The sequence below is a fragment of the Charadrius vociferus genome, unplaced genomic scaffold (assembly GCF_000708025.1).
Source record: "Charadrius vociferus isolate BGI_N301 unplaced genomic scaffold, ASM70802v2 scaffold192, whole genome shotgun sequence".
NCBI classification, from domain to species: Eukaryota; Metazoa; Chordata; class Aves; order Charadriiformes; family Charadriidae; genus Charadrius; species Charadrius vociferus.
The window spans coordinates 3,251,574-3,277,231 of NW_009647437.1; the positions used below are offsets into that span (position 1 = coordinate 3,251,574).

The 25,658-nt window shown below is 42.1% G+C and overlaps 1 protein-coding gene across 1 annotated transcript in view; it reads left to right on the forward strand.

Annotated features, from left to right (window-relative positions):
* Positions 1–25,658, forward strand: part of TTC7A (tetratricopeptide repeat domain 7A) — a 139,558-nt gene that overhangs the window by 51,529 nt on the left and 62,371 nt on the right. Inside the window, exons 10-13 of the mRNA XM_009880650.1 lie at positions 5,108–5,212; positions 15,393–15,510; positions 21,960–22,017; positions 25,430–25,502. Coding sequence (XP_009878952.1) covers positions 5,108–5,212; positions 15,393–15,510; positions 21,960–22,017; positions 25,430–25,502 — 354 coding nt within the window. The remainder of the gene's footprint in view (positions 1–5,107; positions 5,213–15,392; positions 15,511–21,959; positions 22,018–25,429; positions 25,503–25,658) is intronic.

The window sequence follows — 25,658 nt, forward strand, 5'->3', positions numbered from 1 at the left end:
AGAGAAGAGCAACTGTTTATGGTGTGTCTCAAGTCTGCCTGGCATGATTTACTGTTTAGAAATTCTTTTTCCTTTTACTTAATTTTATGGTTTCTTTATTTTCTAAATATGAAATGAATCTTGAATCTTTTATGTCTTCCGTTTGTTGCTTTGATACAGCGGGAGAGAAGAGGAAAGAATGAAAACTGTGTTGGAGTGAGCTAGGAAAATCAGCATTTGGGCAGCATCTGTGCATTTACCGTAGTTGATGGCAAGATTTCTTGAGCCTTTTGGAAAAGTAAGAAAGAGCTATAGCCTGTTCTTTGTTCTGTACTGCTCATGCACAAGCATCTTTGAGGATGAGCAATGGGAATTCTGTTTTGTATTTGGATGGAAGTTTTTCTTTACATTTTACTCCCTTACAGGATTCAAAAACCATGGCTGGTGTAATTACTCAGGGGGAGGTGTCTTCTTCATCCTTCTCCAGCTCTGGAGTCCCCAACATAAGAAGGACATGGACCTGCTGGAGCGTGTCCAAAGGAGAGCCACGAGGATGATCCAAGGGTTGGAGCACCTCTCCTATGAGGAGAGGCTGAGAGAGTTGAGGTTGTTCAGCCTGGAAAAGAGAAGGCTCCGGGGAGATCTTATTGCGGCCTTCCAGTACCTAAAGGGGGCCTACAGGAGAGCTGGGGAAGGACTTTTTACTAGGACATGTAATGATAGGACAAGGGGGAACGGCTATAAACTGGAAGAGGGCAGGTTTAGATTAAACATTAGGAAGAAGTTTTTCACTGTGAGGGTGGTAAGGCACTGGAACAGGTTGCCCAGAGAGGTTGTTGAGGCCCCATCCCTGGAGGTGTTCAAGGCCAGGCTGGACGTGGCCTTGGGCAACCTGGTCTAGTGGGAGGTGTCCCTGCCCATGGCAGGGAGGTTGGAACTCGATGATCTTCAAGGTCCTTTCCAACCGAAACCGTTCTATGATTCTATGATTCTCCTTCCCCATAGCTTGCTTGTGATTTCTCGCTGCAGATTGAGAAGTGTCCCCTCCCCCCATATTGGATGTGGTACATAAAACTCTTTCAGAAGTCTGTATCGAAAGCAGCCATTTGTCAGTATTGTTTGCCACTTCCCAGAAACTGCCTTTCCTAATTTTCTTTTCATAACTTATTGTGGAGCGTGTTTGTGATCTCTGCAGAAGAAAAATATTGTGTGCAAGTAGTTTAGGTGAGAGAATCACCTTACTATAGATACTGGATTTAAATATGGAACAGTAGTGCTATGTCCTTGCCTTTCTCCATTACAAAAAGCTACAAAGTTGTTGGTATGTGAAGGATGGAGATGCCCAACTCGGGTAACTGAAGTTCTTAAGCCCCTTACATAGTTCACCTTTTTTTTTTTTTTTGTGGCTGAACATTGCCATTAAAGCAGTGTTTTCACTCCGTAACTTGATTTGAGCTCTACGCTTTGTTGGTCGTAACAAAGGGAGGATGGTCATGAATCTCCTTAAACCTGTGAGGATCCCAAGGCTGAGAACTCCTACATTAGACCTCCCATAAACAAAGTTGAAACTCCCATGAGGCAGCTGTTGGCAAGCTTGCCACTTCTTTAAACCATTTCTGTTTAGCGGGTTTGCGTGTGTTTGAGGGAACTTAAAAGCCTCTTTCCCAGAGAGAGGCCAAATGAGACCCAGAGGCAAATCCCTAGTTTTCTGAAATCCTTGGGAACTGGTTCCAGTGCAGTTGTTATAATCCAGCAATTAGCAAGCTAAACAGAAAGAACTTAAACCCTGGCTTGAATTTTTATGTGAGTCCCTCTGAAGCGTAGAATTATGAGTAGGAAGCATGCACTCACTTGGAGTTCAAGCTCTTCTCTTCTCAAAACATGCCTCACCAATAAATCTAATTGTTATTGCCTTGCAGTGAATCTCGCAAACAATGCGCTTGGCTGCCTGGTCCACCCACGCTAAATGAAAGAATATGTACATTTTAATTATCAGATTATTTCAATGTTACACAAACACTGTTTCATATTAAATATTTTTACAAACCAATGACATCTGTATTCAATATCGAGTAGATTATATTTGTTCCCTGCCTATTAATGTCTGTAATTAATATCTTTAAAACACCTTGATATTATATGTCACACCAGTCTCCCCTAAGTAAGGTCGCTGTGGGAGTGGGATATTCTTTTTACGACCATCCCTTGGCTAATGTTTTCGTCATCTATATATAATTTCTCCGGAGTAAAGTTTTCAAGGTGAAATGATATAAAACTCTTGAATTTTGAAATGCAACCGGGGAGAAAGGTTTTGTGCCACCCTGTTTCGAAAACCCCTTCTGCTCCATATGTTTAATTGCAAATTTTATAAACTACTTTAAAGTGACATAACTTTGCAAATGTTTTAGAAGTGTGAAAACTGTGGTGCTTGCTCTTTAAATGAATGTTCAGAAGCTCCTGAGCACATATGGTTAAAGTGACTCCACACGTGAGGTGTTTGGGTGTAGGCAGAGGGTGGGATTTTCTGCTTTGCAGTATTCAGTATTAACTGTTTTCCAGTTGCTTCCCAAACAGACTCAGGACAGACGTGAGAGGCGCCATGCAGTGCGAGGCTAGCGGAGGCTGCAGGGTTGGTTTGTGTCCTGAGGACCAGCCTTACTCAATGGACAGGCTGCAGACAGGGAAGGAGTGGAGTTCAAGAGGAACTGGCATGGAGCCAGGTTGTATCACTTCTCTTCTGGTGTATGTAGACCCTGGAAGGTCCTACAGTTGCAGCCCAAATTAGGACAGGCCTCTCATTGCTCTCGTTTGTGCTAGTGCTGGCCCACGGAGTGGCTGTCACCAGCTCCCAGGTGCCTTCTGCTTTCCCTGCAGTTGTGCTGCCAACTGGGGAGCTGAGAAACCAGCACCAGGTTCGGTTTGTATCTGTTTCTGAAAGTGTTTGCGCTGGACAGTGTATGGTCTTTTACATACCTGGACTTTTCAGTTCACTTTTGCATGGTGAGATGACGAGGGTTGGGGGAGGTTCAGCTGTAGATATACTGACTGGCAAGGTGCATGTTGCCCTGCTCTACTCTTCGGGTTTCTGTTGTCTTGAAAACAGCTGCAGGGATGGAATATAGGCAGGAGAGCAGGAAGATGATGTGGCAGGCTAGGAAGCTTAGGAGTTAGGCTTGCATTTCCAACACGTCCAGCAGTGTTACTGGGAATACCAGCTGCCTGCAGCACAGGTAGCATTCTGTGAGAGAGAGGAATAAGACGCCATTAAAACCTGGGACACTACTTGTTCTGGACAAATAGGTGTCAGGGAGGTTCATTCTGAGGGATGCTAGTCACCTCGTGTCAGCAGAGCTTAGTGATGTGTTTCTTCCTATACCTCAGGGTTGAATTACCCAAGTCTGTTTCTGAGAAGGGCAAGGTAATGGTTTAAGCTCTAGGACAAAGTTTATTGATTTCTATCTTTGCTCTGAGACAAGCTTACTTCTGGCTTTAGGCAAATTGTGCATTTGGAATTGTAAAACAGCAAATATTTCCTTACTCTTATTGATGATACCCGATGCTCTAGGTAGGTGGGAGCAGCCTGAAGAAAGCAGGGCACGCTGTTGCTCCTCTTCAGACCACAGAGCAGGTACCTAAGTGTTTCAAGCAGGAGGGTTTGCTCTCTGCTGCTGGGGACCTTGTGTCTTTGGTTAGGAAACCCATCTTTATGTTAGCATAGGTAGGGCTGTTGTACATATGTGTTTTCCATTTTCCCAGGCTCCCTTCCAAGCAAATTCCTACTCAGACTTTTAGATCCCCTAGCAAGAAGTGGACCTTCAGTTCTGTGGAGAAAGGAGGTGGCAGGTGTGGTGTGGCGTCAGGGAAGGGAAGTGCTCATGGCTGGTGGGATTGTGAAGCTGCAGTGTGGGGCTGCAGGGGCTTGGAGCAGACATCAGACCCAGCCGCCTGTGCTGGTCAGAGCTCTGGTGGGTCAGGGTCAGGAGGAGATGGTCAGGACCTGACAGGAAGAGCAATTAGTCTGACTCTGCAAGATTCTGTTGCTGCTCTCTTGACTATTTAATGTCTTTCTGAGAGGGAACGCTGGGTGAGAGAGGCCTGTGCGTGTCTTGGGACCGCGTGGAAGAGTTTGGGAGGAATGGGACATGTGAGGAGAAATTCTGAGAGAAGAAAACTTCCCCTAGAGCTCCAGGATGAGAGAATTTGTGGGGATTGGAGGTCAGTAGTGAGGAGGGTTGGGAATGTGAAAGAAAATGTGGTCCAGGTAGGGTGAACTAGGAGACTGTGGCAGGGCAACTTCTGTCACCTCATTGGCTGACCAGACCTTCTCACCAGCATCTTAGATCAGACCTTTCCTCATTCACCTTTAAACCTTCTGAAATGTGGCAGACATGAATATGTGCTGTAAAAAGCAATGTTTGTAGAGCACATTGAACCAAAAGGGTTGTGTAACTGCTCACCTTAATAAACATCATTCATTAATGGTAACCTAACACCAGAAAGACAGCAAGAGTTTTATGGACTTTCTTTCTAACACATGCTAGTTGGACCACCCGCTGAACAGCGTATTGCTCTGTGTTTCTTGCTCCACCCTTGGCATGGTGGGATCCCAGTCGTATTCTTGTGTGTTCTGGAACTGGAGAAGACACAAAACAATCTACAGAGCAGATTACTTTAGCTGCACAAACCTCTCTCTGAGTAGAGTTGGCCTAAAATGTTAATGTACTGGAGGATAAGCTCTTTATGATCTTTTCTGGCTTACTGTAAGATGGTTGTGTGCAGGGAAAACTATAGCAGAATTCTTGTGAACTGGGAGGGCAGAGTTAAAATAACCACTGCATTAACAGCTGAGGAAAACTGTTTCTTGTAAAGGGCACAGCCAGGGCTGGTTCTTTAGCATGTTCCCTCTGAGCGTGGGAAGAGTGTGTGTTTGCGTGCATGCGTATGCACACATGTGTCTCTGTGTGTGGAGGTGGGAATAAAGTTGCTAACGTGTTGCTGACATGTGGTCCTTTACTTCATAGCACTTCTTTATACATTTCACTGAAATATCTTGCTTGGACTCTGTAACAGCATTGTCTAATCACCCTTTTTTATTTCCTCCTCCTCTCTCCCCCTCCTCCTCCTCCAGTCAGCATATGCTGTGTCAGTGCTCAAAGAGTGTGCTAAACTGCGACCTACGGATCCCACCGTTCCTCTTCTGGCTGCCAAGGTCTGCATTGGGTCGCTGCACTGGGTAAGCAAGCTGATGCAATGCTTATTGTGTAATGGATCAGATGCTGCAGTGGCAGCGCCCCAGTGTAGTTGCAGTGGGGAGAAAGGGAATCCCTGTTAAAAGTCATACACACATGCATGCTTTTTAAAAAAGAAAAAAAATATATTTTGCAATAAGTCACTGAAATGCGTTTTGTTGGCACATTAAAGGAATGGGAAGGGGGGGGAAGCCATAACAGCCATTCTGGGGTCTGCTTCTTCAACTGACCATCAAGTTGAATCGGCTACTCTTGTAGCCCCTGGAAGACAAAAGTTAATAATTATTAAGTGGACTGTTAGACAGTTCAGGTCTGCTGGACGACTCAGTCCTTTGTTCTTGAAGTTGCTGTGTCAGTGTTTTCTGTTCTGGATGTGTTAATGTATGCCGTAGAAGCGAGTGGGAGTGGAAGTCTGTGCCTGTGAAATTCTGATTATCCCAAGGAGCAGAAACATCTGTCAGTCTTTTGCTGCTTGGTTTAATTAATTGAATGGCAGCCTGCTGTTTTCACCTGTCCTCACCACGAGGTGTCCCTGCAGTCAGTGAAGGATTATAATTGCTAATGTAAGTAAAACAAAGATGCAAGAAAGCATGAAAGAAAATACTAGAAGAATCTGCCCTGATTTTAGTTAAAAGTTGTAGGGCTAGATTTGCTGTCCCCTGCCTCCCCATCCTCTACATCCCTATCTGGTGAAAGGTGGTATTCAGCTCAACTTAATTGAGCTGTATCAGTTTACACCACTGTCACTGAGGAAATTGGCTATGTATGTTTTTGAATGAACTATACTGTTCAAACTATAATGGTTAAACTCATATGTGAGTCAGCGGCAACTGGAAGTGTCCTGTTCTAGGAAAAGTCTTTCAGGTCTGAGGGCCTGGAGGGAATCCTTGCTGAGCGACCCAATTTAACTCTCTGATACCCTTGAATGTGTTTTTTTTTTTGTTTGGTTGTTTTTTTAATAAAGCAAATAAGTTGGGGTTTTTTTCCTGATTCTCAGAGATGTTAAAACAATATGAAAGCCAAGCATTACAACTGTGTTGAACACTCTTATTAGTATCTGTGATGAAGTTTTCAAAGCAAGGTTAACTTGTAATTTGTCTAAAACATCAACAAGTATATTGATAAATTTTACTCTATAGGGTTTGAAGCTAGAGGAACTTCATGGGGTAAATTCCTGCATTCACTTGGAGCATGACACCTTCCCCTGGCAATTCTGCTGTCTCCGTGATTGTCAGGAGGCAAAAAAAATTAAAACCCAGCAGAACAGTTGTGTTAAATGTGAGGAAAATCTTTTTCTGAGACCAGGCTATTTTTTGTCTAGGAGCCTGAATTTTAGTATAAGAGACGAACTTGATCCGTATTGCAAATAAATATTTTACTCTTCTGCTTTCCTGCTCTGTGAATGTGAATCCAACAAGGGGAAGGCACTGGAGCCATGAAGCCAATGAGGGAAGACGCTCTGCTGGTCCTGATACTTCCAAACAAGGAAGAACTGGTTGGGAATGTGAAGTTTGGGGGCAGCCTTGACTGAAATGACTATGGGGTGGTGAATTTCAGGATCCTGAGAGAAGGCAGCAAGGCACATAGCAGAATGGTCCATTCAGACGTGCTTTGACTGACTTTGACCACTTCTAAACACAGATAGTGATTTCAAGAAGGCTGTGGTCTCTTGATACTTAGTACTAACATGTGACTTCTGCCATACCTAGCCCCTGGGCAAAACTGAAGGACAGCAAATGCATCTTGTGAGACTCCATGCTAAAATCAAGATCCCTGGGACATTCTTATGTTTAACAGGAGCAATGAAGTTTTAATGGAGGTACTCTACCAAATACTGGGTCATTGATGTGTGTTGAGGTGAAAGGACAAGATTTCCATACTGTGAGAAAAGAAATGGCTTAAAATCCCTTTTCTTTCATGTGCTGCCCTGGTGTTCGTGCAGCTCTCATTACTGAGGACTAAATTTCAAATGGTACCATTGAAGTCTGCCGACTGTGATGGATGAGGAGTTGAATATGAAATTATGAGCCCAAATTGAAGATGCTGCTATGCCAGGAAATGGGCAGAGTCGGGATTTGTCCTTTTCATTGGTGCTTTCCCCAGCATCTCTGGATCTGCTAACAAAGCTAGCATATAAGAATACTTTGTTATAGAGACATTTAGAAAAGAAGGTGAGATTAATTCAGTCACAACTCTGTCCTTGGGCAATCCAGTATCTCCGGACTTCTCATACATGGCAGAGCTGGTAAAGCAACAGTCTAACTCTTTAAAAAAAAAAAAAAAAAAAGTAGGAGGAAGAAGGGGAAAATGAGCTGGTTTTGATTATAGCAAAGTAAGAGTTTTTTTCCTCTATCTATTGCTTTTTCATTGTGTGAAACAGTTTTTCACTGTTTTTCAATCAGACTCTGGCTTGGAACTGAGGTGCAGTATGAAATACAAATACGATTTCACAAGAGGATAATTTTACTGCAGTTATCTAGAGCACAACCTTATGAACTAAAACCAAATTAAAAATATTCCTCTCCCTTTTTCCTTTCATTCAGTGGCCTATGCTCTGCCCTGATACCAAACTTGATGATGGTATAGAAGAGTTTTAATTAAGGGGAGTCAGAGGGAAATCTGAGCGTCTTCTAAAAGAACTGAAATGATATGTTCCCACATCTCATAGTCAGAGATGCTTCTGATATTACTGGCAAACTCCTGTGCCTAATAAAGACCTTCCTGCTTAGCAGAGCTGTTTTTCTAAATGTCATCCTTACAGTAATTATTTGCATTTAAATTACATGGCAATCAAATCAGAATTGAATCATTTAAACTGGAAGTGAACAAGCTGATCAATGCCAGTATAAATAGAAAGGAGGATAGACATGGCATGGGAACAGTATAATGGACAAATATTAACAGTTACAAATACTCAAATATATCTTGCTTTTCAGAACATATAAAATATGATTCATTTCTCAATTAGGAAATACATCTATGTGCTTCATTGCTGGCTAGGCAGGAAAAGGGTGAAATCAGCTCACCATTTATCCAAATGAAACAGCTAATTTATATGTCCTGCATCTGTCTACTATGTGCTTTTGGTGTAGTATTGTACTCGGTTTGTTTATGGTCCACGGATAAGCAGTACTTTAGTCTTATTTCAGTTAGCAGTCTTAAAAAAAAAAAAAAACACCAACAACCCAAAAGCATTTATGTAGCTGGATAATTATACAATATCATGAGGAGCACAGGACAGTTTCTTTCCTGATTTAATCTAGTGGTCATTTAACTTGTTTTTCTGGCTTTGTACATGGTATCTCAGCACACTTTAAGAACCATGGAAAACAAAAAATTAATTTAAATGTACCCTAGGGATTTACAACATTGAGGATGCCCAGATCGCATCTACGAAATAATCTCTCAATGCAGAACAAATCAAAGTGAAAACATGCATATAGTCATGCTGTGCCATGCAAATCAATATGTAACAGAGCCTGATGTGGGAAAGAACTAAATGCCCCCAGCTTCTGTTGTGACAGTATGACCAGATTACTAGCTGATGTAAGTTGGCACTACTCTACTGGTATATTACTGGCACCATGCTGGCTTGCATCAGCAGATGATCTGCTCCATCAACCACTAGCTTTCAAGATTGGGCCTGCAGTAAACAACTTTGTGATAGAAGCAATGTTTTGGTTACCTTTTTCAGAATTATAGGTTTTCACCTGTTTGTGTCCATACTGAGGCTGCCATGCCTTGGTCCACTCTAAATTCAGAGTTCCACTTACTAAAAGGCTTGCTGCAGTTTCCTCTTTCACTCAGCCTTCCCTGGCATGGCCTCAGCCGAATGCTCGCTTGCCTATTTTGACGGTGACTTTGAGTTGCAGCATGAGTTGTTGGTTTTAATATTTTAATAGTACAGTCCTGTTAATTCCATTACTGATCTAGGTTCTCCAGGACCTTGTTATGGCAGATGTTGGGAAAATACTAAACCCAGAACTTCTGCCTATAGGCAAGTGTTAAATACTGAATTTCTTCATTTTAGGAGCCTTATTTGAAGGCACTTAGGGCTACTATAATGCCTTCTTGTGCCTTTTACTCAACTGATTTCAATGAAGGGTTGTTGAAAACTTTGCAAATACAGAGACAAATGGACTATAGTTCTAGGATAGGCTTGAATCTTCTAGGACTGACAGAGAGTAGGAAGACATGAGGCATGTCCTTGCTGTTTTCATTGCCCCACAGTTGATATCACAGAAATAGTGTTGTGCTAAACTTGTGTAGCACCAAATGATGCCAATGTTATCAGTTAGTATGAGCTTTTCGGGGGACTTCACGCCATGGCAAAAGCTGCAGATTAAGATGGTGCTGTGCCTCGCAGACGTTTCCCTCATTTCTTTTAACTCCCCAATCCCGGTGTGCATGGTGAAGTGCTCTGCTCCAGCACTTTGCTGGGAAAACAGAGATCATGCCATCAGTCAAGGAAAGGGAGAAGGAAGTGGGGTCAGGCCGGGCCTGACCATGCATGGAGTCATAAAAAGTAACATAAGTAAGACATACCATGAGGTCAATACAGCATAGGGTGTGTGTCGGGGGGAGGGTTTGGCAGGATGTAGGTTTAGAGCTGCATACTTCTGAGGTAACAGCTTGTCATTCGTTACTTTCACAGGCCACTTAATCTGAGAGTGCTTCTCTCTCCTTCTGTCCGTTGTTGACCCTGTCGCTGTAGATAATAAATGCTGTGCATATGCTTGTACCCAGTCACCTAGGAGCCCTGGAGTCGCATGGAAATGCCTAGGTCTTACTGCAGTATGAATAATATTGAAAGATTAAATCTAGTCCCATTGTAAGAGTTATTCTGCCTGCTGAGCGGACACTCTAGAGGATCAACATTGCTAGGGCGAGAGGCTGCTGAGAAAGCAGTGAATGGTAAGGAGCTACTAGAGACTACTTCTCTCTTTTAAAAGAATTTTTGCATACACCACAGCTACTGTTACTGAGACAATCCCAAGTGTTTTAGAATTTTGCCTTCTGTACGTCTCCCCTGGGAACAAACCACTCTTGCTACAGTGGAGGAAAGGGCCAAGTATTCTTAAGTGCAGGGGGCTGATCTTACACACAGAGTGAGTTGGTGGGCTTAGCACTGGTAACACGTGGAGAAAATGCTGACTAGAGCAACAGTAGAAAGCACAGGAATTTTTTTCCTGATATACGTAACATGATTTGCTTTGTATGCTGTAAACAGCTGTGGGACAAAATCTTTCTGTTATACTGTGCCTTATTGACCACCTTCTTCCTGTGCATTTTTCCTCTTCTCATTCTCTTTTCCCAATATTTAATTTTTTTCTCCTCTATTAGTCTCTATACCTACAACCCAGTATAACAAAAATTATAAAAAGAGGTCAATCCATCTAGTTAATATAACGTGTAATTTTGTGTAGGTGCCCTTTCTGTAGGATTTGGGTGTCTCATGTGCTTGGGTATCGCTCAGTCTCACTGGTGTCCACACTCCCCTGTTTCACTAACCTTGTCTGGTGTCCTAAGTCCAGTGTCACTGCTTGTTTCCTGCCTCCTCCCTTGTGCACTCCTCTTTTTCAGTGTAGTAGGTGCCACTTCCATGCTGCTGTACCTCATCAATTTGCTTGTCCTCAATTGTTCTAAATCCAGGCTGGTGAGAACTGCAGCTCCCACTTACAGTCCTGGAGGGTGTTGATTCAGTGGGGTAGGGCTTGAGCTTTTCTAAAAACAAACTGGGTGGCAGTTGGAAGCCAGCTGGGTGGCCATAGGCCAGGGGACAGCACCTGCTGTTCCCTGCTCCCTTGTCAGTATGCCCCTGGGCTTGGCTCGAGCACACACCAAAACATGCAGTCAAATAACAACGGTGGCTGGAACAGCCACTCTGTTTCAGGGAAAACATCCCTCAGGATTACGCAGCTAACAACTGTTTCTGTTCCATCAAAGGTGATGGAGGGAGTGGAAGGGGAGAGAAAAACCCCAGCCCCTCACTATTACAATCTTATCAGTGTCTGCTCACAGTTGGGCAGCCCGTCTCTCTCCAGGTGCCAGGTGTGTACTTGTTTCTGGTGTGGTGGAGAGGGTGCTTAGCTAGTGCTTCCAGGTGCCTCCTGACAGTTTATACAGTTTGAATTCAAAATACAAAAAGTTCCTTTTAGGTTGTTTTTCCCCCAACATCTGCTTTCTGAGCTTTCTTCCATGCAGGTCTTGAAGGCAGGGAACCTCTCCCTGCAGCCTGTGGTGCTGCCCTTCCCTCCACCAGCTATTCAGTGCAAAGTATGCAGAACAATGTAAGAACAGTGAGGGCCAAATCAGAACTGTATCTGTGTGGCTTTGAGACTTTGTATTTTGCTTGCTTCTGAGGGAATAACAAGTAGTGATTCTAAGGAAACGGAATTCAAGCTGTTATCAGCACTCTTGATGCCAAAAGAAATATCTTTTCTATGGTGTTGGAAGCTGCCGGTGGTGCTACTCGCAACCAGGTAACAGCAGTGTGCTGTGCATTTTGTGATCACAAAGCGATGCTGTGCTGTGCCCGGTGTGGGGGAGAACATGTGGCATCCTGTGGCTTACAGCTTACCAGCAAGGGCCTACAAGTTGCAAGAAGAAGTTTTGATCCATGTTCCTTGCCCTTCCAATGCAGCGTTGTGTCACTTTAAGATTGGAGTCCTCCTCTGAAGTGGATGAACCATTTAGGTACCCTTCATATTGAGGCTGGCCCCTGGCTTTGCAGTAGGAGTAGGAATGGATTTCTTGATTCTCCTGATGAGCTTTCTGCTGCTTAGCTTACATCTGTGCACCTTGAGCTCACAACTTCTGGGAGTCCCATGGGGTGAGACTTCACATAGCTGGCACCACATGTGGAGAGGGGAAAGGGGGAGCAACTCCTGCTGCTTCAGGTCATGTGGTAGCATGTAGGAGCTGCAGCTGGAAATGGTGGGACTCCAGAGGGGATGATGCCTCATTTGGATGCCTTCCCCCCCCTCCTTTTCCAATCGCTACAGCACAGAGTGGAGACATCTCATATGCTTAAGGACCCCCATGGACACAGCTTTACTGGCAGATCACAGCTCAGGCTCGCTACTGGTACACTCAGGGGTATGGAGAGGCAGTTTTCATTCAGACTGCAATCCGGTAAGGGTAATTTGCACTGGAGAGTTGAGACCTCACAGTGGGTGACATGAGTGAATGGTCTGGCTTTTCATGCTTGCCCAGATTGACTGAAGAGTAGGAGAATGGGAGAAGAGGGGGCAGATGGCAGCCGCAGCGGGGCTGGCAGGGGAGGCGGCTGAGTGGCTGTAAGAAGGAAAAGTAAATGCTCTCATAAACAGAACCAGCTGTGCTGGAGTTTGCAAGGCCACTTATTTTCAAAGCAGCCTTCAGCTGACCCAAGTTTGCATTCATGAGAATCTTTGTGGCTGGTCAAAGTGCCATTAGTGTTTAGTATGAATAAATGTTTACAAGAATGTTTGTGCTAGAAGTGTTCTTTCAGCCATTCTGAAAAGTTGCGGTTTTAATTATTCATACAGTAGATTAATCTGACACTCACAGGTGGCCCTGGATAACTGGCAGGCAAGAAAGCTGAATGGTGTGCTGCTGATTTATGCAGTGTAGCCCATCAGTCAGAGACTGGAAACACCATCAGGTGACCATTCAGAGAAACAATGGAGCAAAATCTCTCCAATTTTAAATGTCTCCATTTCAGCTCCAAACCTTTCATTTAATCTCTTTTTTTCATACGTTCTACCCACCCCTACCCTTGTTCACTAGTCATTAGAATTCCTTGTATAGCTCTTTTCTTCATCTAATGGAGACTTCTTGGACGAAAGTGCATGTGGGGAGAAGAAGAGAAACAATGAAGAAAGAGGGTGGGAATATAGCTGTTTATGGTCGCAAAAGAGCTGCATAATTAATTTTCTGGCTGCAGAGATTTCATGTCTTACACAAAAGCTGAGAGCTGAAGAATTCAGTTATTGTTTCATGGGGAGGGTTTTTTTTGTTGGTGGTTGATTTTTTGGGGGGGTTTTGTTTTGTTTGTTTGGTTTTTTTCCTTTGTGGCAATCCATGAGACGTTTTCTTCTTCCATTGCCCTAGGTTCTGGTCCAGAATATGCTTCAGTATGTGTAAGGGAAGTTAGTAGGGCTACTGACAGAATTAAGAAATCTCCTGGAACAAATCTTAGTCTTCCTGACGTGACCAGAGTTTAAAGGGTCTCATCTGAGCATCATTGAAGTCAGCAGGATCGTTTCCAGTGTTTTCAGTAGACTTTGGGTTATGCTGTTAAAGACAGTCCTTGCAATTTCATTGGTAGCCCCAAGTATGCCCCAAGGGGGCATTCCTTTTTCAGTTAGTAGTTTCCAGATTCGTATTTGACTAGGCAATCAGCAAGACTGCAGTGCTTTCAGAGAAGAGTTTGATGATAAAGTATACATTGGGCATTGGGCTGACTGATCTGAGATTTCAGAAATTTGGGAACCGTTGGTCTAAATCTGGTTTGAATTGTATGGCCTCGGAGAGCTGAACAAGCGAGAAACAGACCCAAGCAGTGGAGATTGCTTCTTCACTCACACTTTTCAGCCTTTCTTCATGCTTGTGTTAACAGTAAATTTTTTTCTTATGTTTGATATAATCTAATAAATACCAGCTCCTTTGTTTATGAAGCTGTTAGTTAATGTTGTCACCTGAATGTCTTCAAGTGATATAACTAGGAGGCCTGTTGACAGGATAGCATCTCAAGTCAAGTAGACTCTGTTTGTAGGTAGCATATTAACAGATCACTGCAGAAGAGAAGTTTCTGGTCTGCTGATATGTTTTGATTCCAGTTCATTACAGGTGACTCCTGAGGTGCTGAAGTCTGACAAAGCTGAGTATTAAGAGAGCACATTTTGGTTACATCTACAGTACTTGCGTCTAAAACAGTTGGATTTCAAACAAAAATGTACTTCCTCGAAATTAAACAATCCCATGGTAGAAAGTCAGTTGTCATGTAATGAAAGTTTCTAAAAGCAGGATTTTTCAGATAGCATAATGCTGTCTGGCTCTTGATTAGAGATGACTGATTATGGTTGACAGGATCTGGAGACTATCTTGTACAGAAATGAGGTCTTCCTGTAGGCTCTGTGTCTTTCAAGCATTACTTACAGCTTTGCCTGTACCTCTCCAACCTACACCCTTCCGGATATGTACAGTGTACAGGTCTTAGTCTTTTCTACTTCTAAAGGGTGAGTGATGTTAATGAGAGTTTAAGGTTAAAAATGAGGAACACTCTATTCTGTAATAAAATATTCAAATTATTTTTTGATTGAAATTCTCATTAACTCTGATTTTAAAGCTACTAAAGCTTTATATTTTCATCAGACTTAGTTTTGTGTGGTCAGCTGGAAAGGAAAGTTAGGGGGAGCAGTCTGTACTCTAGTAGAAGAGACCAGCTTACATATTTCACCATTTTGGAGGCTGATCTTGAGAGGTCGTGACTGCTTTCTCTTACTGCAATCTGTAGTATAAAATGCATTTTCAAGGAAGTCGTGTCTTTGCAAAAGGTGCGAAATGTGGCTAGTGCAGCATGAGCTGCTAAGGTAGCATGGCATTTCAGATCAAAATTTGTGTCCTGAATTTGCTGCCTCCATCTTTTGGCAGAAGAACTGCAAGCAGCAGCTGAACTCAGTTTGCAGTGAAGTGCTTTCTTACTTTACTCCTGTAACATCTTAAAAGGAAGTTAAATTTGCTAAAGTTTATATGCATTGTACAGCAAAACTAGATGGTCTTCCTTTGAAGGTAGAAACTTGTTAGACCTTTCGGTGTACTGCTAGGATAGTATATAAGCAGTCAGCTGGTCCAACATTTGTATTTAAGGTTGGATGATTGAAGCATGCCTGAAGGGAAATATAAAAATAAGATCGTATCCTTCATTAACCTTAAACATCTGGAAATACTTTGGGATGGATGCTTAAATCAAAACCAAAACTTTTCTCAGAACTGTGCCACGTGCACCAAGGTCTGTTAATATGACCTTCTATATTGTCCTTTCTATGAGCGTTTACTGTTATCACTGAAAGCCCTTATATGAATGGCTCTCAGATCACTTACAGGTAAGTTTAATGGGATAATCTTACTGAAGCAAGTATAGAGGAAATGCCCATAAGTCTCAACCTACCTCTTTTGCAGCTGGAAGAAGGAGAATACTTTGCTAAAACGGTGATAGACCTTGGTGAGGATGCTGGAGAGGCCCTAGCAAAGGGTTACCTGGCACTGGGCCTGACATACAGTCTTCAAGCTACTGATGGTGAGTTATCCTGTTTGTCAGGTATGTTGTATAGAAAGCATGTGTTCAAAGTCTTCAGTGCAAGCAATGGAAATTTATTAGAAACTCTGCTTTTAGTGCTGAGTAGACAAGGAAAACAATCAGATTGCAAGACAAATGGGGACTGTGCATTTGCTCAGAGAACTGTCTTCTATGGAAGTTTTTAGGTAAAGGAAGAAATGCAAATCTTTACTTAGGAGGTGATAATTGGACTGTAGCCAACAACGCTTGGTGTGCTTTACTTCAATATTTGTAATACATTTCTTTTGCTTATTTACACAACAAAAAGTCAAACTTTCCATCATCTATTTTCATATTTTTGTCACCCACTCATAAATCTCATAAAGAAATACAATCCAAGAACTGGAGTCAGAAATGCCTGACTTCAGTTCCTGGCGTGATACTGATTCCCCACAGAGATTCAACCTCTCTGTGATGTCGTTTCTTTCTCTGCTTAGAAGTAAACAAGATAAAAATATCTACCTCACTGGTACATGTGGATGTTGACTAGATACAGACCACTGAATATAAGAAGTATTTTTTAATGCTGCTTGCTTGGGTTTTGAATAATGAAAATGGGCTTCTGCAGATTTGGTGCTTGGTAGCAGAAGGGCTTGAAGTCCCAGTGTTTGGGAGAGTTCTAGCTCTGACCTTCATCAGGCTCACAGGTGGGAACAGTCTTTGTTTCTTCTCTGACTTCTAACATAGGTAGAAGGCCTTTTAACATCGTTTCTTTGAATAATGGCTGAGCTAGTGTGTTTCCTAATCAATTTGGCAGTCCTGCCCACATGCGAGCAATGGCTTTTCTGTCAGATGGGTCCCATAGAAAGGAACCAACTTCTTCCAACAAATGAGCCTGAAACAAAGCTAAAATGATTGTATGGTATCATGGAAGTATGCTGGCCTTGCAATTTAAACCAGAATTCTGCAAGGTATGTGTGTGAGGAAGTGACTTGCATTCTTCAGTAGTGCAAGTCAGTGTATTTTTTCAGCCAGCCATATCTGATCTGCTGTTCCAAGAACTGCTTTCCAACATGGAGGCTAATAGGCACTGTAGCTCTCTTCAGTTCTCCATTTCTCTGCTGCAGAATAGTTCTCCCTAGAAAATTTGTGTCAAGAAACAGATGTCATTCCTAGCCTGAACTTTCTCATACATATATATTTTTAAAGTTCATTAAACATTAAGTTCTGCTTGACAGCCTGGCTTTTTAGGGCATTTTGCCTAGATTTTGTTTAAACTGTCCCTAAAGCTGTACAAGATCCCGAGACTATTTTCAGAGATTGAAGGTTTTCTGTGTTGGCCCATTACGATCTATTTGTTATGCTCAGTATAGAAAGAAGGTGGTTTCTAAAGAATGGAGGTGTAGAGGCACATGCTGTACTCTGGCCTTAAAAATACTTCAGTGCAGCAAAATGCAAGTTGGAAGCTTTTCTTCTGGAAGATGAGTCCTCTCTGAGTTTTCAAGAGATGAGTTCAGATGTTGTAATAAGTGTCCTTTTTAACGTAAAAGAAACAAGTCCTCACAGCAACTGCCTTGGATTTTTTTTCCAGATTAGCATCTGATTTATGTTGTGAAACAGTGGGATATCTGCCTTCTCGTGTCTCTAGCCTTTAAGTCAGTAGGGCCAGTCACTCAGTTATTTGAGGGAAATCTGAAGAGTGTATTTCCATCTTTTAGGTTATATTTTAATAAAATGGATTAAGTCCTTCAAAAGCATACTTATGACGAATGAATATGGAACAGCATTTTACTAGAAAATGTCAAATTTGTGCTAACGAGACATTTTTCATTAGCATTGTTTAAAAAATAGCTTATCACAGTGAGGAAGCAAGAGTAGGACGTCCTGAAAGGAGGATAGCAACTCCCCTATGTAATCCTGCCTCATACTGTCAATCTTGTTTATTATTGTGTTTGTACCAGTTCATAGTGACACATATAGACACAGTGTCAAACGTCTGTGTATATATATGATTTCCATAACTTTCCACTTTAGCTGACTTTCAGTGAGTCAGCATTTTCAATGGTAGCTAAGTGTTTCAGAGACATTTGACCGATTGCCTTATAAAGCTTACAGCATCAAGATGCCTTCCATCCAAGGTTAGGCTTTCTTATTTAATATATCCTTTTAGTAAATATTTCTCCTCCTGTGTGACAAAGACACTGAGGAGTTGTATTAAAGCCTTTCCTTTGTGACCTGCAAAAAGCACTTGCTGAACAGCAGAGTCAGAAGAGATAATCCTACTGAATGACAATTTGGCTTGTGGGAGCATTTGATAAAAAGTGACTTTACAACTATTAGATTTACTCCTGGATGACTTCCTGAAGCTTATGCTGGGTAGCAGTATGTGTAGCTTCCTTGTTCTTGATGTCTAATTACATGTTTCTTGAAATAAGTCTTACTGAAGTAGCTGAAGGATGTGTCCTCAGAGGAAGTCATTGCCACTTCTGCCTCACTCTTAGAAGCACAAATCTCTTGCTCATACACAGTGTCCATCTATTGCTGTGCTAAATTTTCTGTAGATCTATTCCCAGTGGGTCAATGTCAACAGCAAACCTTTCTCTTCCTCTTTTTTGACATAAAGCTGTATTGTCAGCTTTGTCTCCCTTGGGTCTGGTGCAGAATCTGTTGAAAACAAGGGAAGGTGAGATGAATTTAACAAAGGGTAAAGAGAAAAGACCTGGTTGGGAATGTGTTATGAAATACAAGTGCTGCTCTTATCTAACATCACCACCTCACATCTTGTGCAATCTTTGTAGATTTAACAGACCCTCATTCTTTAAGAGACGGGAGCATGCTGGATCTCTGTTTTCATTTAGAATTTTGGTATAAGGCCACAGATCAGGGACTGAATCGGAAATTTTCTATCAGTCTGTGGATTTTATAAATAATCAGTCTACCGACAGCACCAGTCAATGTTTAAAAAAAAAAATAAAATTAGACATTGCTTATTAGTGGAACAAACCCATAATTTTTGCTTCTGGAGACAACAGTCAATACATGGAATCTTTAATTATAATTCTGGATGCTGAAACTGTACACTTTGCCATATTAGGTGCTTAACGTAAGGGAATGTTTTTTGAAAAGCATTGGTATGTGCAAAGGGGTGCATGTGCATTGGTGTGTTAGTTTGGATCAGAAATGTATTTTTGAAGTCCATCTCAGTCATCCCCACTTCTTATGTTGTGATTCACATAATGGAACAGTTTTGCCCAACACAAACTGAATTCTTTCCCATAAAACTAATGTGCTACGTAAATATACCTGATTATGCTGTAGCTGCTAATGGGTGTTCAGTCCATGGGACAAGTCTAGAACTAGACCCCTGTTCCTGCATTTGTAGTGTTTGATGCTGATCCTCAGCATTAAGTGTTTCACTCCGTGCATTCTCAGCTACTGGGCTGCACCTGCTTACTAACACAGAACTTGCCCCCCTCTGTTTTCAAATGTGACTTTAGAGCTTCGGTACCACAATGTTGCTTAAGCTCCTTAAAAAACCCCGAGTGCTTTAGAAAATAAATCTTGGTCTCCTAAAGTGGTATTTACAAAAATACTGTGTCTTACAGGAATGGCTGGTGAAGTTTCAGAAACTTAAAATCCCCTGTGCTCTCTGCCTTACTCTGGCAGACTCTGCTTTGCAGGTTATTTTAATCTAAGTAGTAAGTCATACTGCGTTTTAGTTGGTAGAACTGTAGCAGCCATGCTTGCAGCAGGCAAAGTTGGGTACAGACTGAAGAATTCATTAATGCTGTCAACCTTGGAGAATGGAGCACAACTTTTAGAAATTTAGTCAGACCTGCCTAATTCTGTATCCTTGGTATGAGCTTTTCTTTGTCTGAAGTGAGACCTTTTCAGTGATACAAGTGAGTTGCAGTGACGATGACTTCTTTGGACAATGCTGTGGGTAGGGCATCCACAACTTCCCTGGGCAACCTGTTCCAGTGTCTTGCAATCCTGATAGTAAAGAATTTCTTCCTCATATGAAATCTAAATCTTTCCTCTTTTAGTTAAAACCATTACCCCTTGACCTATCACTACAGGCCCTGGTAAAAAAAAAAAAAATTCTTTCCATTTTTCTTATAAGCCTCCTTTAAGTATTGAAAGGCCACAATAGGGTCTCACCAGAGCCTTCTCCAGGCTGAACAACCCCAACTCTCTCAGCCTTTCTCCACAGGCCCTCCTCTGGACCTGCTCTAATGCATTCATGTGTGTCTTGTGTTGGGGGCCCCAGAGCTGAACACAGTACTGCAGGTGGGGTTTCAGCAGAAGAGAGCAGAGGGGGAAAATCGCCTCCCTTGACCTGCTGGCCAAGCTTCTTTTTATGCATCCCTCCCAAAATTACTTTTCTTTGCTTTTTTTTTCTAATTTATCTCCTTTAGCTGTAAAGGCCCTGTAAAGGGCGTGGTTAACTTGCAGCATCAGTCCTCGGTATTGTCAAACACAAATTTAAACATCTTTCTCCAAGTCAGACACAAATCGAGAGAGGAGCAACCAGGTTTCCAACTTTGTTGTAGCTGAAGATGCAGTTCGTATTGTGGGAGGTGGGACTCACATGCTGTTTCCCAGTAGCACAGAGGCAAAGCTGACTAGTTGTAGAATAATCACTTCATTTCCATAACATATTTTGTGCTCTTTCTGACTACGAGCTGAAAATCAGTCAAATGTCTTACCAGGTTTGATGTTTATTTGGGGGGGGAAACAGTAAAATTTCTTCCTCATTGTGTGGCATTTCCAAAACTGCTCTGTAACTTACATAAGGAATATTGTAGTTTCCATGAGAAACAGAATCTGACATATTCTTCTGGATGAATGTTTATAGCTATGATCAAATCCCTTCCAGTGTCTCAAGCATTTTTATGTGTACATCAATCTTGATTCCTTTAATTTTTTCTCTCTGTTTTCCTCCTGTGTTACCTTTTTCCCAGTATTTGGCAGTGGACCTGAATATTCAATTTAAGGTTATTAAGAGTAAAGTATTTCCAGCTACTTCTAATAAATGCTGCATTTTGCATGGAAGCCCATGTCTTCAAATTTATTCTTTAAACTGCAGATTTTTTCATTCCATTTTTGCTACTTAGAGTAGGTTTTTGTGGCATAAGCAATTTTTGATCTTTATGATTTGGGAAATTCCGAAGACTGCTGTTCCTCCCAAATGAATCTGGTGTTTTGAAGAACTGTTGGAATCTGTAGGAATAAAAAAAGGTGTGATCACTATAACTACTTCAGCAAAATAAATTACTTTCAAAATTTCACTCACTAGTGCGTTGCAGAATCCAAAGCAACTGATTAGCTTTGTACATCTTGTAGAAGAACACAACTCTCTCCTCCTAAGAACTTTTAAGAATACTTGACTTGTATCTGGTTTTGTTACTTAAGTATATACCACTTACTAACTTTCTATTCTGGAGCTTAAACTGATTTGCTGTATGAAGTCAAATATATTCATAGGTGGATGTTTGCTGATGGATTAAGTACTCATCACTTCTTTGCGCTGTTCATCAGTAGCTCTCAAATTCAGGATAAGCAGAACAAGAAACGACTTCTGTGCAAGATCTGAAAACTAAGAACCAGAACAAGACAGCCAATGTACTTCTGAAAATATTTGCTAACTTTCCAGATATTTTGGATCTGAGAAAGCCTTGCTTCTCTGAGCTCTTCCTTTGTCCTCCTTGCTCTTGAAGATGATGATATCTTATGATACCCTGGCATAACAAGAACTTGATTCTTCTCCTTTTATGGTTTTGGCTCAGAATTAATTCACACACTGAGAAGTGAGTATAGTGGGCACGATCCTTTAGTTGAGCAATTAGAGGCACCAAGGAGAGCATTAGTGCCTAATGATGCACCTGAAGTAGCCTAGAAGTCTTTTGTGGTCTCCAGGGAGGTGGTGAGTTGTCAAGGGTTTTGTCGTAGAGCTGTAAATTTGGCTCCTGGTGTTCCCTGTTCAACCTCCAGCACCCTCCTACGTGAAGATGGTGGTGGAGACGGTCTGTATCTGAGTCAGAATATGCTGCTAGTTACTGCTTTTAGCATGTACACCAACCTGGCAGAGGGCCTGTTATGCTTTTAGTATCTAGTTAGCGTATATCCCCTTCTCCTCCGAGATCCCTTCAGCGGCCTATGTAAATGAAAAATGCTTCGGCATTTCAGACAAGGGAGTCAGAAGAGTCTTTAATAAAAATGAAATTGAGAATTCAAGTTAAAATACTGGTTTTGTGCTGTTCTTTAAAATTACCAGATTTCAGCAGTTTTTATGCTCCCAGTTTGAAATATTCGCAAAATGGCATGTTTTCCAGTCATGAACATACACATTACCAGATTTCAGCGGTTTTTATGCTCCCAGTTTGAAATATTCTGTGCATGTGTTAACTATTTATTTAATCTGAAACATTGAATTCAACTCTTAAATGGCATTGTATCTTGTCCTACAGCTACTCTCAAGGGCACTCAGGATGAATTAAACAAGAAAGCACTTCAGACTTTGGAGAGGTGAGTAGGAATCTTGCAGATACTTGCATTATGTATTTCTTTGGATGAATTCAGAATAATTGTTGGTTTTAATTGTGTCTTCTTCTGTGTAAGGCTTCCTTGCCTGAAAGTTTAAAAACAGTTCAGTAGATTTCAGCAATAGTCTGTCAAAACCATTCCTGTGATGGCTAAATGCGGTGATTATTGGTTGACTATCCAAGGTAAGAGTACCTGTTCTGTCACTAAACAGAAATAACCTTAGTCCCAAATTAGCTGCAGCAATATGTACAGTGCTGGGAGATGCAGCTTCTTCACCAGATGTGGAAAGCTACTTTTGTCTCTATTCCTGTGTGAAGCAGGCTTAAACTCCTATTTCCCTCAGGGTGGGAAGGTACCTTTACCACCAGGGTGTAGGCTGCTGTGGGGTGACCTGGCATCAGTGCACTTATAAGGGAGGTCATGATTGCTGTTCTAATGAGTGTTTGGATGAGCTGTTGTATGAAAAGTGGCCTACGGAGCTAGCAGTACAAAGTCGTGACCTCTCACCGGTTCTTCACCACTGTATTTTGTGGGAGAGTCTGATCCAATGGCTCTGCCTTAAAAGTGTCTGTGAATTAAACTCCTCTGCAACTACAGTTACCTCAAGCAAAACTGCTTGGGTTAAAAAATGTTTTTGTCTGTCCTGTTGGGGTAGAGAGGTAACAGGGTCAAGAAGCTCACACCTCACAACTAAGTTACACCACCCAAAATGGTGGTGTTTGGGTATTTAATGTTGCAAATGTAGATGCCTACAGACTTCAGATGGCAATGAAATGGAAGTTTATATGCTCTAAGTCTTGGGCTGAAGTATCTAATTCTGGGTTTGGTGTGGTCATAAATACATTACAATAGTGAAGAAAATTTGAGATCTCTGGTATCTCAAAGTACAGATGTAGCAGGCTGAACGTGTTACTGGATCTTAGCTGTTTTTCTGATGCTGAGCAAGGAGGAGTCCAGCATATTTGTCTTGCACTGGTTTTGCAGTGGTTGCAAGAGCATGTAGTAAGCTGAAACCATGGATGTAGTTCTGGATATTTACCCTATGTGGAGATCTGAAAGATCAAATTTTAAAAGTCATTTATTAGGTCACTTTTTAGATCAGGAGTATACTTTAAGTCGCACTAGTTCCTGGACTCCAATGTAATACTTCCAGTGCTGCATAATTTTGATGCAATTACAGCGCTGCAGTGGTTTTAAACTGCATTTATTTTTATCCTTTGACCTTTCCCACTGGCTGCGGCTTGTTTTCACGGTATCTTAACTCTAGCTAGGAAGCAGACAAGCTTCTAGCCACACATTATGTACTCAAACTTCAGCCAACAGGAATGTTGTGACAGTGAGCTGGCTACTAGTGTCTTCCTAAATGCCTGAGTTCGGTTTCTTTTTTTTTCTTTTCCTTCTTTTTCACGTGTTTTTAAGGTACATGTGTGATCTCTCAGGCCATGGTTTGGCCTGTAGCCATCTTTACAAGTGGCCTTTTCAGCTGGAAGCTTTGAAATACTGTTCTAATACCTTCTGAGGAAACTGAACAGTAAAATAACAACCCTTTGTTTCTTTCCAAAAGCAATGTTAATCTCCCATACACCCATATGAACTTTCCCTTGTTATTTATTGTTGGAGAGGCTACTGAAGGTTTCACAGGAGCTGCTTGTGAAAGAGGTGGCTCACCCTGCTCCAACAGTTTAGGGCAAAGTTGGGTTCTATCTTGTGGAGTCTAGCTGTTGTTTTGGTTTTTGAGGGTGGGTTTTTTTTGGGGGTGGTGGTGGTGGTTTGTTTTTTGTTTAAAGTGGGGGAGAAATTAGTGACTTGCTTGTACTAATTGCATCTTGATGCTTTTGGCATTGCTTCAGAATCCTTGAGTGCCACCTTGACTTGCAGAGTTACAGGACACACTCAGTCCCTGCTTTTGCCAAGAAAGGTTGGACTAGATGATCCTTGAGGTCCCTTCCAGCCTGGTATTCTACGATTCTGTGATTTATATTAAATTAATTTCTACGGCCATTAGTTACAAAAGTCAACACCAACAGCTTCTTGCTCACAGGCCAAGATGGCATTGGAGAGGTGGCTGCCATTAAAATGGTGTGTGGTTTGTTTCCTGAAGTAATTCTTTGATTTTTGTTTCTTTTTGTTTATTATTAGCAAATGAATAGTTTTCGCAGGGTTTTTAACCACCAGCCTTGTCAGCCTGCCATTTATCCCTCATAAGGACGTTAATCGTGCTTGCTTTGGGTAGTGTGATGCAGGTGCTGGCTTCCCTGGTATCCTGGAACACAGCCCAGAAAGGTCAGGAATGTCAGTGGGCTATGAGGGACCTTCTTCTTCCCCATCTCTCCCATGTGAAATGACTTCCCTGTGCCTCAGAGCTAGGGGTGAGCTCTGTGGGTCAGCGAGGACATAATCCACTAGTCCCTGGGCTGGGCTGCCAATGTGGCATGAGCCAATTCTCCATGTTACTCCTAGGTTAGGTCCCCAAAACATTATCTTCACGTTGCCTTGGTTAATGGCTTCTCCACAGGCTAGCAAACTCAGACTGCAGTTTCATGCTTGGCGTAGTCTGAGAGGGACAGTTCTGCCCTGGTTTCCTGTCCCTGTTCCCTGCTTTGCACAAGCCTGTGTGAAGGACCTCCATACCTGGTTCTGGAGGCACTGCAGCCTTCACTAGCCAAGGGATCACTGTAGTGCACACTGCCTGCTGTGGACTAGAAAGTAGTATCTAAGAGGTCCAAGCTGGAGAACTGAGGGCCTTGGTTTTGGTCCAGGCTCAGCTCCTGCCATCAAATCCTCAGTCCTCCCTCAGTGTATTCCCTTTCCAAATTAGGAGTCTACTGTCAACGATGAGACTAGAAGCTGCAGGATGGAGGATGTTTTGTGTGTTTGAGCACCAGCTCACGTCACGGGCTCCTGATCTTTAGTCCTCTACATGCTTATAGTCACAATAATAACAGAAACAATTACTACTTTTTCAGTGCTAACCTAACCCTCTCCTATTGTTTGAAAAGTGGCAATATAGGAACAAGTTGGACAACTATCTCCCTCACCTAAATTACCTAAAAATAATGCTTTAATGGGTTTGTCATGAGTTAAGAGCTACTTTCGCCATATCAGTTATCGAAGTTCTAAAACATTAAGTGGCATTTAATGAAGGAGCATGTAAGTTGTATAACATCCTGGCATTTGTGTTTCTCATCCTTGTTCCTGTGAGCCTGGCTTAGTCAGGCCAGCATTGATGTGCTTTTTGTCTAATTTTGGTGTGCTCCCCTCATTACTGGACTAATTTTCAGTAGGAGAGAACTGGGTTTTGTTCTGTGCTTGTGTGTGACTCGTGACGAAGGAGTTCTGTAAAGTACAATCTAACAGTCGCTTTTCTTTCTGTATTGTGTGGTTGTCCTTAAAGAGCACGTGACTTGGCCCCAGAAGATCACCAAATCATCCTCTACCTGTCACTGCAGCTGGCTCTTGTCAGACAGGTATGTGCGATAACTGGCAACCGCTGAGTCATGAGAGGGTGGGAGGACAGTCCTATTGAACGAGACCCAGACTTGCTAAACAGCATCCCTTCCTCCCTACATTGGAATTGGTAACAATCAATCAGAATATGTTTGTGTAAGTGTTTTTTTTTATGA